The sequence below is a fragment of the Echeneis naucrates genome, chromosome 19 (genome assembly GCF_900963305.1).
Source record: "Echeneis naucrates chromosome 19, fEcheNa1.1, whole genome shotgun sequence".
NCBI lineage: Eukaryota > Metazoa > Chordata > Actinopteri > Carangiformes > Echeneidae > Echeneis > Echeneis naucrates.
This window is the reverse complement of record NC_042529.1, coordinates 5759446-5773919: the sequence shown is the minus strand read 5'-3', so window position 1 is coordinate 5773919 and position 14474 is coordinate 5759446. Positions and strand designations below refer to the sequence as shown.

General features: G+C 40.6%; 1 protein-coding gene across 4 annotated transcripts in view; it reads right to left on the bottom strand.

Annotated features, from left to right (window-relative positions):
- Window positions 1-1867: 1867 nt before the first annotated feature.
- LOC115059687 (paired box protein Pax-2a-like) overlaps window positions 1868-14474 on the bottom strand; it is a 28363-nt gene continuing 15756 nt past the window's right edge. For 3 of the 4 annotated variants that reach the window (XM_029527317.1, XM_029527315.1, XM_029527316.1), the window contains 5 exons: window positions 12473-12587; window positions 7782-7787; window positions 5214-5315; window positions 3112-3198; window positions 1932-2008 (listed from right to left, as the gene is read on the bottom strand). In XM_029527317.1, coding sequence (XP_029383177.1) covers window positions 1932-2008; window positions 3112-3198; window positions 5214-5315; window positions 7782-7787; window positions 12473-12587 — 387 coding nt within the window. Of the gene's footprint in view, window positions 2009-3111; window positions 3199-5213; window positions 5316-7781; window positions 7788-12472; window positions 12588-14474 lie in introns of all 4 variants that reach the window. The other variant, XM_029527314.1, reaches the window with a different exon arrangement.

Here is a 14474-nt window from a genome sequence, read left to right as displayed (position 1 = left end):
AATACCCATGAACATGAAAGACATTTTTTCTTACTGTATTTACAGAGAAGTGTCTTCACATCACACACACACACACAAAAAAAAACCCAAAACAAAAAAAACCCAAACTTCTACAAAAAACAATTTGTAAATAACATAACAATTAAATAAACTCCACCTACCTTTAGGTTTACAGCTGAATATGCATATGATGACCATCTCTGCACTGCATAGAATTTATACATATACCTTCCTCATGAACAACGTGGGTTTTCCTAACAATAACAATAATAATAATAATAATAATAATAATAATAATACTGCTCTCATGATGCATATCGGCGGCCTGTAAATAAAAACGAACAAGAACTAAGTCTTTGGCAAATGCAAATACATTCACTTGACAGATGAAAGAAACCGTCGTTCCAGCTTGATTCTAAGAAATGACTTGGCCTGAAACGTGAGGGAGCTGAAGTTAGGGGGGAACATGTTTAAGGCATTTTAGCTGAAATCGCCGCCCTGCTTTTTGACATTATTGGAGCCGTCAGAATCATCTTATCAGAATGAATCTGGACGTTTCTGGCATCAAACGAGACAAATGATGACACTGATTTGACTTGGGATGGCTGTTGTATCCTTTACTGTGGTTGGATGCCAAAGACTTAATCAACTTAAATAAAAAAAAAAAATAGGGGATGTGAGAACACAACATAGTGCATGTCAAGGCAGTGACACAATGGGTTTTGAAGTACTGAGGGGAGAAAACAGTGAAACTGTAAGTGCCTTTTTACAGACTGAGACTTATTAGACTTACAGTCGTCTTCATGGGATAAAGCAAATATGCATCATCATTTTTCTGCATAATAATGCTCCAGTGTTGCAAACCTCCAAAATAGTGCAAAATTAACAACAACAAAAAAAGAAAAAACAAAAACACAGAAAGGTTTTGCCTGATGACCTCTTGACAAATAAGAAATAGTAAAACACTAGCCAAGCAGTCTGCAGTTTAGTCGATACGAATTATAAAAATGAAATTAAAAAATTATTTTAAGAATATATTTACTAGTTTCTTGAAATCTTGCAAATAGCGGGCCATGGTGATATATTGTCATGACTCCCTCTATTTTCAAACTGACGTTTCTTTATTTATTTCATTTTAATTTTTACATCTTGATTGTGTATCACAGAGAATGTGTCCTAATCTTCTCATGGCATCAAAAGTGATCTTTTTTTTTTTTTTTTTTTTTAATTATTATTATTTTTTTCATTTTTAAAATTTTCTTTTTTTTTACTCATGCTGGATGTTTGGTCGGTGACTGTTCGGATGGATTAAAAACAACGTTAGCCTGCCACAGTCTTCGTGTGCTGTTGCTAATCTCCTCTGATCTCACTGCGCTGCCTTTTGAATGAGGTGGGAGTTGAACTGGGGGGGAGAAAGAAAAGGCTGCTGCTACATTTTATGCTCTGGACAGCGTCCCTGCTGGGAGCCGTCAAGGAAAAGGAATGTACAGTATTGATCCGTGATGGGATGAAACTGTGACACTGCTTCAGGGGAGAAATAAAATCTGGATATTTTTGTTTTCAGTCTTTTTTTTTTTTTTTTGTTGTTTTTTTGTTGCTATTCCTTGAAAACAATTTTCATTGTTTGTGTAGCGTCTTTAGGTGATGATGCCTTGTAGGTTTTCTTTATTAATTTTTTCCTTTTTCTTTTTTTATTTATTTATTTTTTTGGTGGGGGGGGGGGGGGGTGCTTTGAGTGTCCAGAAAAAGCTGTGAGAAGAGAGGCAAGAAGTCGTCTGGAATCCCCCAAAAATTGGTTAAGTTTCTCATTGTGTGAGCCGGGGAACATTTTATGCGCAGTTGCTCAGTGTCCAGTGGACCATGCTGCTCACACGGGGGCAATATGGAGGCTGAGGCCATGGTCCTGCAGGTTGATTTGGTTTCCATGGTAACTAGTGACGGTCATAGGCAGTGGCAGCAGTGGGAGGGGCGGAGCCTCTCGATGCGGCACTATAATAATAAGGGGAACCTGAAAGTTAACAGAAGAACGAACTGTTTGAAACAACAAATACAGTTTTAACTGCCATTTACCAAATTCATTATCATTACTGTTAGTAACTCCAGCAGCAGTTACTTTATCTGACAACTTACTCTGATAAGCTTTTAAAGTTAGTTTTTTTTTTTTTTTTGTTTGTTTCTTTGAGTGCCTGCAAAGATCTCTTTTCCCTTTAAAGCTGTTCCTCCTATCAAGCGTTCTGTTTATAATGACGTCTGTGGCAGATATACCTCTCACAAATTTGAAAGAAAGTCAAAATATTTCTGTACACCGTGCATAACTTCAAGATGTTTTTTTTTGTGACTAAAATTAAAGCTTAATCTTAATCTTACATGTGGTCTTTGAAGAACTAATATTTCCAGCTGACGTACATATATATCATGCTGTCCCAAAAGATAAAATTAGAAATGTGTGCCTAAGAATGTAACAGGGACGTTTGATGAACCAATTGAATATCAACTAGTCATTTGATTTGACTATCTTTTGCAGAGTAAGAATAAGAAAACTGTAACAAAATGTTATTCAGTTGAAAATTTTTGCTTAATCTAAAATAACCAACTGCTTGTCTCTAATCTTATGGACTTTTGAAGCTTGCGTGTTTTTATGTTTTCATTTTTAAGAAAAGAAAGCTTTAAGGAGAAGGACTGTCTATTAACTTTACTGGCAAACAACATTAACTTGCTGCAGTGTGAACTTTCCCAAAGGGCATGAGAGAGCCTTTGATAAAACTTTGATATTGTTGCAACCCAAAAAGGCTTGAACAAACAACATGGTGGGTGTGCGACTCATGACAAGGCATTTTTTGTAACCTCTAATACCACAAAACTATGTATCTAATTAATGGTGGTGGAACACTAGTTGTAAATATTAGCTAAGGTAGTCACCAGGGTGGCAAACATGGTTTAACCCCTTCGTCGCACTCTGAAAAGAGTTTGAACCCAATTTAATCCAATTTGTAGAGAACTCCTGAGCCTTGTTATCATCTTATAACGCGACAATTGGACAGTAAGTGTTTATGGGAGTGGTAGAGCAGTCAGTTACATTTTCTCATTTAAATCTTTCCACTTTTTACTCACTTAATAATGCTGGGTTGCTGAATCGCCAGGCTTCGTTGTAGGTCGTGTACTGTGGATGACTGTAGGGGTTCCCCGAAAATTCACTCCCTGCAAAACAAAACAACAAATCAATTAGCATTTCAATGCGTCAAACCATTACCCCTTCGCACGCAGCCATTTCTCGACATTCAAAACAGGATGCAATTTGATTGAGAAGGGGGGGTGGTGTGTGATAGTCATCGGTGTGCAACCAGTCAAGCAAGTAATTTATTTCTTTTTCATTTCACTTAAGTTATGCAACACTGAACAATACAGGATGTGACACTGAAGGCAGCTTTCCCTGTCCCGTTTATGGATATCTACCCATTCTTCTTCTTCCAGTATTTTCCAAACTGGCCTAATAAATACACAGTGGTAATAAACTGTTTCATGCATGCATTTTTGATATGCTGCAATAAATCCTACAGCCTTTCTTGTTGGAATTTTTAACATCTCCAATCTCAAACCCCTCCAGTGTGAGCCCCGGTGGTTCTCGAGACAGAATTTCATTGCAGGGGAAGTAACTTGGAGCATGTCAGTGAGCACTGCTGTTGGTTCAACACGTTTCTTTCTTTTACGAGACAATAAAGGCTAGATTTTATATGAAGCTGGTGAGAAATGGCTTTGCTTTAACAGTGTTTTGCGCCTGTCACTAAATCTTAGAGGTTGTGTATAGGATGAATGGCTTGTAACACAAAACCACAAGCCATGGGATTAAGGCCCCTCATCTTTTGCTTTGTGCTACATAAGAACAAATGGAAAGTAAAAATATGTTTGACTTGACGCTTTTCCACCCACATAATTTAACAGTTTTATTAGTCAAAATCCAAAATCCAAGCGTGTCCGTACTGCATTGCCTCGTCTCCTCCTCCTCCTCTTAGTCGCTGATAAATTCACAACATTTCAAAAATGTCTTCACCAATGAAAGCAATTTAGATAGCTATATAATACCACAAAAAATGTATTGGGGAACATATACAAATGAAAATACACACAGTTACAAATCGACAGGAGATCCATGTGTATGTAATTGTTAATGAGAAAAAAGAAAAGACATTTTAGAGTTACCCCACCACAATCACACAAAGCATGTTAGGAAAAAATAAGTCTTTCAGTTCAATCATTTCACATCATGCATTGAAGTGGGGGGGCAGAAAAATATCTAGCTGTACAAATAAAACTATCAACATGGAAAGAAAACACCAGCTCAGAGGAAATGGGTATATTTACACGCCCTGAGGTTTCACTGGAATATCTTTGCAAGTTTTCTTTTAATGCAACCTGCTAACTAACAGACAAAAACAAATGTGACAGTAAATATGACCTTCCTGGCTGAGGAGATAAGGAAACGTGTCGTGCCGCCCTTTGTACGGGAGAACAGGGGGAGCAGCCCAAGCCTATGATTGGTAAATGATATGCTAACACAGCACACACTCCACTGGTTTCCCCATCCACCTGGTTTAATCACATCAATGCAAAATACCGGCTGCGTTTTGGTGAAAATGTGTGTGTGCGTGGCGATGCTGGAGCTGCAGAGGCGTATAAACCCCGGCACGGAAACCCAGCATCCCTGCGCCACTACTGGCAGTGAGACACAAGCCTGACCTCCTCAGAGAAACAGTGATTTGAATATTTACCAGGCTCCCATGCCTCTGCCTTTTGACCCTTAACTGTTTGCTGTGAACCTGAACTGTGGGTTAAGTAGAGGAGGGGAACGGGATATGCTCTGGAGCGCAGAGGCTGGGGAGGGCTGATGGGGCTGTTTATCGACGGCCGCTGAGAATGGCCACGCAGGGAGATAATGAGCCAATAAGGCTCAGAAGAAAGCAGGAAGGAAGGGAGTGCGACTGTCCTCTCCCTTGTCTCTGATCACTTATTCAGCCTGTCTAATCCAATCATACACACAGAGCTAATATAAGAATGTATGTGCCTCTAACGCTGCGGGTCAATATTTATCGCCTCACTGTGTCATCTGGCGCTAAAGTCTCCTCGCTAGGCTTCTTAGCTTCTACACCTGTTCGTTCTGAGGGCCAAGCAACCTGTGAAGCAGACCTCGGTGATGATTATATGAAAAATTAACTCACCAGGAACCATTCCAGCAAGCGTGGAGGTTGGGTAACTGCCCTGGCCTGTAGGGGGAACGTGTGGGGGATACCCAGGTAGGGTTGTGTTGGCCATGTCCCGACCTGCAGAGGCAAAACAGAACAGACAAGAAAAACATTGTGAGTATTAATTTGCAACCCGGACAAACTTGGTGACCAGGCATTTAGACAAATTCTAAAGGTGTGCTTCAGAAAGTTATTTTAACTGGGCTTATTTTTTCGACTTCAGATCTAAAAATAGCATTATAAAAAAACAAAAACAACTCTATTAATATTCAGTGCTCTAAGTCCTGAATTTAAAAGGTTACATAGGGAAAGCAAAAGTGCCACAAGCAGCAGTAGTGGTTTTCTGTGCGTTAAATATTACAAATCATGCTGTATATATAACATTATCTGCTCATTGTATCTGGCAGAATTGATATTTTCGTATTGAAGAAAGTTGAGAAAAAAAAACAGCTTATTTAATATTTCTTAACTAATTTTATGAAAACATATTTAGTAACCTGTAAAATTTTTACTCAAAACTATATTTACTTATATCAACTCTTCAAATTTGGTTGTTAAATATAAGTCTTGCAGTATTTTTTTTTTTCTAAAATATTGTTGGAAGTAGAAGTGGAAATGGCTCCAAATTGTACTTGACTAGTTGTACTCAGTTTCTTTATATCTGTTTTTAGTGCACAGTTCCAACATGCAAAACAGCTCCTCCAAACATACATCGCCATCATGCCAGATTTTGCTGATTTAAAAACCTGCTGTTCAGTTTCGACACCTTGACTCATCACCACCGCTGCAAGTCAGTCAACACAGATGATTTTCATTAGTTTATGTCTTCCCAGGACAGATTCAAAGAAGGCCGCATCATTTAAACCTGCTGCCTAAACCCGCAGAGCTTCAGTCTGCCTCGGTAACAGGTGAAATAAAACAGCTGGTGTTTCGCAGGAATTCGAACTGAACTAGACCATTCAAACTTTAAAGCCTGCTTTGATGAGGCTTGGCTGCCTCTGCTTTGGCTGTAAAGTCCGAGCAGTCAGGCCTCTCAACCGAGCGTCATCCAGACGCTCTATAATTGAGAGTGACAGTCGGGTTGTCCTCCCTGGCCACAGGGGCGTTTGGTCTCCAGCACGTAGCCCCAATCTGCAGCAGGGGCCCCAGCTATATTGTCAGCTGTGAGGGCCACTCAGACTCGAAGGGAAAATCACCTTCCACTGGAGCTTTAATGAGGGGCCGGTCCGAAAACGCACCATAATTCAACTCAAAACAAAAATTTCCCAGATCGTCCAGAATGACTCAGAATTTCTTTGGCTTTTTAAGAAAAACACAGTCACAAGTGAATTTGCTGTGTGCGCTCTTTTCTAGTGTTTGACAGGCTGTTTTTATTGTTGTTGTCATGCTGCTCAGTTTGCCACGCTGTTCCAGAAGTAGAGATTTTCATTTCGAAGCATTTACCGGGTTAATAAAGGAAAATAAATGAAAATAAAGATGAAGCATATATGCACCCGTTAGAGAAATTGCTGAATATCCTGAAAAATCTAATCACGCCGCCAGTTAGCATCCTATATGAGAGCATAACTATGAGCAGTTTTATATACAGCTTAAAAGACATCAACATTTTGCATCATCATGAACAATTGATTCATTTTAGGGCCAAGTAAATGAGCCTTCTGGGTAATGAAGTAACTGCTTCTAGTTGCTGGCAAGAGGTGACATGGCTGAGAAATCTGAAGAGGTAGAGCAGCAGGCCTGCTAGGGAGGAGGAAGTGGGGCCTGAAAGAATGGTGTAATGATGGACGGAGCAAGACCTCTAATTTGTAAACGATGAGGGATGCATACAGAAGGCATATGAGCGAGATGATACCTGTGTATATGGGCCACATACATTATATCAGAACATACTGTATGGACCAGAGACGTAACGCATTACTGTCCAGTGAACCTTGACCTGATTTTGGGAGTTTTACTCTAATTTTCTCTGTGGTGGCAGAAAGTAGGCAGTGTAGTTCCTTAAACACAGTCTGATCATTCTGTTTTTTGACTCCACGATGTTTGAAGTATTTAAAAACTCCACTGCAATGTGCTTAAAATGTGCTACTTTTGTAGATACTTGAAAAGGCAATATTTTTGTTCTTTACAATTGTAAACACATCTAGTAAGGTATTTCCACCAGCTTCTTTACATCACTTTCCTTTACACGCATCTTCCAAAATAAGAAACGTGTCTGTTCTTCTGTAACATCACAGCTCCTGCAGAGTTGTCTCCATGTGTGGGGGAAGCTCCCAGATTTGTTTTGTGGACTGACTCACTGAATCACAAAAGTTTGTCAGTCGACGAGTTCAACCACTGAGAATAATTCAAACTGTGCCACAAAATGAAGCATAAAGCTGTAACATGACAGAAATTGTGTGTGGGAAATCCATTTTGGAGTTAATTCTCCCTAAAGACACATGTCAAAACAAGAACATTTCCATCTGTGATCTTAAATTGTATGATAAAGAAGCTATTCAGTCTTATGCTGAACAACTGTTCTCCATTGTTTGCGCTCCTCAGCACCGGTCGCTGTATTGTCTGACGACCTGGTGAGATGTGTCCCTTTGGTTAAAGCGGTTCAGACCCGAGGGCTGTGGCGTTAAAGAGCTTTACAGACAAGAGTGAGGTCATGTCGGAGCTTTCATTTATAATAAGAATTAGTTAGCCACAAGCCAGTGCACATAAGTCAAAAGGAGCCGTGGGAGTACTGTAGGTGGGGGGTCCAGCAGGGGTAAAGCCATTGTGTGTGTGTGTGTGTGTGTGTGTGTGTGTGTGTGCGTGCGTGTGCGTGCGTGTGCGTGCGTGTGCGTGTCTGTCTGAGAGAGAGAGTGTAGACATTGGTAACTATTGTCTAACTGTCTCAGTAAATACTGGCCCAATCTTTTCTTCATTACTGTTGCAGCAGCTACAGTCGTCATACATGACTAGTAAAAGTAAATACTCCTATCTCTTCATTAACTCACTTCAAAGAAATGAAATACATAAAGAGCGAAGGACCTCTGTCTTCACCTCCAGATTATCAAACTTACAGTGTAATTACTTCAAAATAGCCATGATGCCACAATAGTCATTTACACCTTGACAGTTATACTGATAGGTTAATAAAGGAACTAAGAAAGTATTTAATGTTGGTTCGTCACTTCTAGCTGATACCTGATCTATATCAGTCCTGATCTCTTAATCTTCATTCAAACTTTCATCCTAACCTTCTGGATTTTTTTTTTTTTAGGGATATAGATAAGGGAAACAGTCATCTTGGTATAAGCAAAGTTATCTTTTTGTGAAATTAGAAAAAAATAGCAAAGGTGGTCATGTTCTTCAAGGTTTGCGTTATGCAATACCAAATAAGTTAACAAATGTGTGTGCAGGACTGTTGTTTTGCATCGAATTCACTCTATTTGCATCACATGTTGACTCTGATGACAATAATAACAGCCTGTTGGGTCCTGTTTTGTTTTTTTTGTATATTGCAGGATACAGTTGGCAGTGACTGCCAGCAGCTCTGTGACTGTTGCTTTATGTCCCCGTTAAAGCTTCTCATTCAGAGAGGCGCCGGTTCGGAGAACTCTCTGTCCAGAAATGATAGCCTCATTAGCTGCTTCCTAGCCTTTGTTGTTTTTACAACAGAGATGTGTGTCCAAATTCTCATTAAAAGATGGGCTTCTTTATGTTGCCTGCTTCCTCTGACAGTCCCCTTAGATTGAACGCCAGCAAATCAAGCTATTTACTTTTTTTTCTCTGCCCTCTTTTCTTTCCCTGCGAAAATCAATTCAAAGATTTTTGGGTTTGCTGTTACAAAAGCCTCTTGATTTCTGCCTTAATTTGAAAAGCGGCTTATGACCAGGAATGGAGCTGGAAATAGAGTATTTCCTGCTTTTGCTGGGCTCCAAATATTAGATTGTCAGACTATTGTTCTTTTGCAGGCATGAAGTGTAATTTTGGGGATTTAAACACACAGGAGAGAACAAAAAGTTTCTTGTTATCACTTAAGAGTCACTCTCAACCCACAGTGCGACGTAAAACATGGCGAGCCTTTGCATTACCATCAACTTAGTTTCTTCAAACATAAACAGAAAAGCAGGATGACCTTCTCTTTATCTGGCACAGGAACAAAGTCATTTGTGAATGACTCTTTTGCTTGCGAGAGTATTAAATTTAGCATGACAGGGACACCTTCATGTTTGCTACAACAACAACCAAAAATCTTTGACCTCCATTTTCCAGGCTATATGCAGAATGGGGCAATTTATCACAAGCCAAAAAATCTCAGCACCCTAATTAATTACAACTAAGTAAAGAATGTTTGGAGAGCCAAATTGCTTTAATTCCCCGAACGCCGGCTGAAAGTCATTCATTATCAAATGTGTGCTCAAAGGTTAGTTTGCTTTTGTGAAGACGAAATAAGCATTAATTTCGGTGCCTGAGCCTGCGCGTTCCCCCTGTGGGAAGACGGGCGAGCGGTTTGTCACGAGGCCACACGTCACTGACGGCGGCTTCGCTGCCTGAGCGTTGCTCGCTGCTCACTGGACAACGGCGGGGTTTGATACTTTCTGTGTAGTTCACCCCGAGAGCACTCACTCACCTTAATTGGATTTTAAGTGTGGACAGTTGCGTTTGCCGGGATGAAGTTTGGTTCAGAGCAGTAACAGGAGGGGATATAGGAGCGTGCAGAACCAGATGCTTGAGGAGTGGAGTCATTGACACAGGGGCTTTGAGCCTTAGGAGGCCTCCATTAACAGGCCCAGCAGGGAATACGTTTAAAGAGTCGTCAGTATGCAGTCATTGAGTGGAGAAGTGTAAAAACTCCAACTGAAAGCTCAGGGGAATCCAGCCAGTGCTTGAAGAGGGTTCTCAAGTCTGAAGTACCATCAACAGAACCTGTGGGCTCTGACTAATTTCAGGAAAATACAGAAACTCTACAAAGAAAGAGTGGACAATTGGCCCTATCAGGGCCATCTCTCCATTTAGTTCTCAAAATACACAAAAAAGTTCAGAGCTCCTCCTTCTGCTATTCATAAATTCACCCACAGCCCACACTATTTGAATTTTAAGCAGTTTGAATGAACAAGAATAAGAAGCACTTGAGATGAAATCCATCTCTCGAAGGGAATTCATCAAAGAAATTACTTCCCATATCAACAATAGAAATTACCTCACAATATGCAATTGTCCTATCCACATATTCATGGAACCCTTTGGTGTTTTTATGGGGTAAGAGGGACTATTTAGCAGGTAATACAGCATTAATGTGGAGGAGAGGGAGACAGAAAAAAACTGTTTTAATGGAAGTGCCTTCTTGCCTCTGAATTTCGATGATGTGCACAATGCCCTTAAATCCCTTTCTTATTTGAGCCTGCTTTGCAGGTACTTTTGAGCCTTAATAGGATAAGCAGAGGACACAATAGATTTCTATCTCTCAAGTCTTTCAGCTCACTGAGAATCCCGATCTCTGGCAAAGAGCACTTCATGAATCATTCATCTTTAATAGATTATGCAAATTCCAGGACATAAAATCAACAAGATCAATAACTGCAGGCGTTTTAATTGGTGTTCGAAAACATTTTTAGGATGAACATAATCTCCAGTTCTTTCCCCCGTAAAGACACAATTAATTTGAAATTGGATCTCGGCCTAAATACTGCAGATAATTTAGTACTTTTTGCCTGGCTTAAAATTCCTCTGGTAGGCTTATCGCCGCCAAGTAAACTGTAATACTCAGCCATTAGAGAGACCACACACCTGAATATTACCTATTATCCACACAGGCAGGCACTGAGGGAAAACCAAGCAGAGGAGCTGCTAACCAAATACTAATTACCAAGTGGAAGTCAGAGCGATGTTTGTTCCATTACTTTGACCTCTGAATACTTTATTTCTCTGCCTCCGGTGAGATCTACCACCATGAAAAGGGCACGGAATAAATACGTTTGCTGATACAAAAGCAACTAATATGGTTCTCATGTGTACAAACACACACACACACACGCTGACATGCATACAATCCCATCTTTCTTCCCCGACATGTCTCTTTGCACCTGTAACACAGTAAGCAAGGAGCCCCCCCCCCTCATTCTGCAGAGACCATCTAAAATATCCCAGGTGCAAACAAAGCCGCCCGCAGAACCCGGCCTGCTTTCTAGGCGGCCATCAGTGCACAAAGGACAAACACACACCTTTCTTTCTCAGGAGGCCTGCCTTACAGGGAAAAACTACCTCCCACATATTAATGAGAAAAGGGCTCTTTATTTTCTCGTAAGACTGCTTGGCTATCATTTGAGAAGGGGGGCTGCTGCAATTTTCAATCACCCTGTCCTCCCCCACGCCGAACCCCGTTTTCTTTGATGGCTGCTGCATAATTATATGAATTTTAATAAAAGCTCTGTATATTAATCTCAGGCCTCCGACAGTCATCGTAAACTTTCAGTAAACTTAACCTTCTTCTTGGTAATAACATGGCAACAACGAAACAATATTTCAATTAGCCAGGCAGTCATTAACTGTGACAAGGAGAGGAGACGAAAGAGATGGGGGGTGGTAAAGGGAGAGAGAGAGAGAAAGATAGGAGGGCGAAATAAATGATCATGGTGTTAGAGTTAGGCGGCAGAAATGCCAGAGCGTATTTACCGAGGCACATTACTCGTGCTGTGAGACACACAAACTGTCTCCCCGCGAACAAATCACAGGAGCAACACAGCAGCAGCCAACAAGCAGCCAGTCCTGCATGGTGGCCCTTTTTTTTTTTTTTTTTTTTAAACTCTCCTTTCTGTGAGACCTTGCTCTGATACACAGTCATAGTTCTGATGTGCTGACACCCAAAGGTCCTTGTCCAGCGGTGACTGAACACCTCACCCCCCCCAACCCCCCCCCCCCCCCCCCCCCCCCACCTAGTCTTATCTCATCATTTTGCTTGCTCAGCAAAGAAAAACAAAAAAACAAAAAAAAAAAACAGAAGACGGACTACAGCTGCTAAGCTTTTATCGCATCATCGTACCACCTTTTCAGCTCAGAGTGAAACAGTATTAAAAAAGTCTTCACACTTAACTTTTTGGTTTGCTTTTATTTTCATACTTTGTTTTGTTTTTTTTTTTGGGTCAATTGCACAAGCACACTCAGCATTGTTTTCTTTTACAGTTTTTTTTTTTTTTTTTGAAAACCCCTCAGCTGAAGCTGTGGCTCAGCAGCATAAAGGCGTACTGTATGGCACTTGATCTTACCTACAGGGTAGCTTTGCGACACGCTGGGGCCCAGGTCTGGGTTGGCGCTAGAGGATAAACTGGGCTTGACTTCGTCCAGGCTGGAATTCAGGGCAGGGAGCGAGTACTCATTAGCCTGGGAAAAGGACAGTTGAATCATTACACAACCTAACAATACCTAGATGGAAATCCTCCGTTCTCCTCCTCCATTAGGCGCTCCACACAGGCCTGTGCGAGTATAAATTTGTATGAGAGCATTGTGTGTGTGTGTGTGTGTTCAAGCTGCAGGGTGGCAGTTCAAGCATATCATGAATGTATTTTGGTATTGTCTGAGAGGAAGTGGGATTTTGAGATGAGTGAAAAGCCAAGGCGTCAGCTGGCCCTTTGTGCTTGTCTGCAGTCCTACCCCTCATCAGCCAAGGGAGAAGGCAGTTCTGCTTTGTTACAGGCACACCATGTGGTCCTATTTTAGAGACACCATCCACCTTTTTTTTTTTTTTTTTTTAATGCATTTTGCTTTTAATTTGGAGTCTAAACCACCTTTAAATTTCATTGCCTCTTATCTCTAAATCACTCGTACAACTTGTGCTTTTTGTTGCAGTTTAACTGTTTGGGATTTCACTTCTTGTACGCGTTTACATGCTGCGTTGAAGAACTAGCTCAGACAATTCACAACAAAACACAAAAGCTGCACTTAGCCAGGGAGATCATTTTGGGTTGATTTGCCAAAACCATCAGAGAACAACTTCTGAAACTCCCATCTCAACTCCACCTCAGCTGGGGTTCAATATAATGCTTAGATTGAAGCTGCTTCAATGTAAAAAGGGGAAAACAGGAACAATTTCAGTTTAAAAAGTCAGTCGCTTACTATTTTCACTCAACAAAAGTTCATGTCGGTCTCTAAAGCTATAAACCTAATTAAAATTAGCTCATTTAAATCAGTAAATATTCAAATTTTCAAACAACACTCCGTGTGTAAATGTTATTTTCAGCCGGTGTTGAAATAGTGTTTTAAGTTTAATGCAAAGCCCCATTTAACAGCAGCATCTCTGTCCAGAAACAAAGTCCCAGCTGTTTACTCCTGATAATCCATGTGTGCTGTTTTCAGAAGGCCTGTTTCCTCAATAGAAAATGGTTGAAAAACTTTATGTAAGTAAGAATAAAAAATTTTTAATAAAAATCATTTTTCATCTCCACAAGCATACACCATTTACTTCTATCATCCTGAGTTGGAGGCAGAAATCAGGTCTAAAATCCTCAGCAGATGGTGTCAGATACAGTTTTTGTAATTTGGGTGCACTGACCATATAATAATAATAATAAAACGTAGCAACAAATTTCACTCGTTAAATAATAATCTCTTCCAAGCTTGTCTCTCATCGTCATGTCTCCTTTTGTAAATCCACCAAATGACAGTCATGGCAGATGTTGGCAGATTTTTTTTTTTTTTTTTTTTTTTTTTTTTAATGAGATGAGACTTCCGGAGTCTGAGTGTTGACAATGTTTGTCCAAAGCCTAGTGTGAGGCTGAGTGGCTCAGTGGGCCGCGCTCCCACAGGGGGACGCCTGTGACCCCGCACTTGTCTGCCACTATCACCGATAAACTCTAATTGTCTGCTACAACTGTTCACTCGCACAATGTCGGATGTTTTCCTCTATTCTACGAGGCTTCAGACGCCAAACAGACTTTTTATCATGCAGATAAAGGGCAGGAGGGGGAAAACTGAAAAGATAGCTCTGAAAAGGATGACCAAATGGCTGGCAGAAGTGTGGGAGGGGTGAATCCATTGAGTTTTGCATCTCCAGAATGGGTTTTTAATGCCTTGCTACAGAACCCAGACACTGGCTAATAGGGTCACATTTTCCGGAGAGAGAGAGAGAGAGAGAGAGAGGGGAAAAAAAAAAAAACCACCCAACAACAAACAAAAAAACGTGAGGCACCCATGAAAGGGAAAGTACTCTGATTAATACTGCATTAAATTAAAGCTGATTTTTCTGGACTGTTCCTGGCCTCCTTCCTCTTT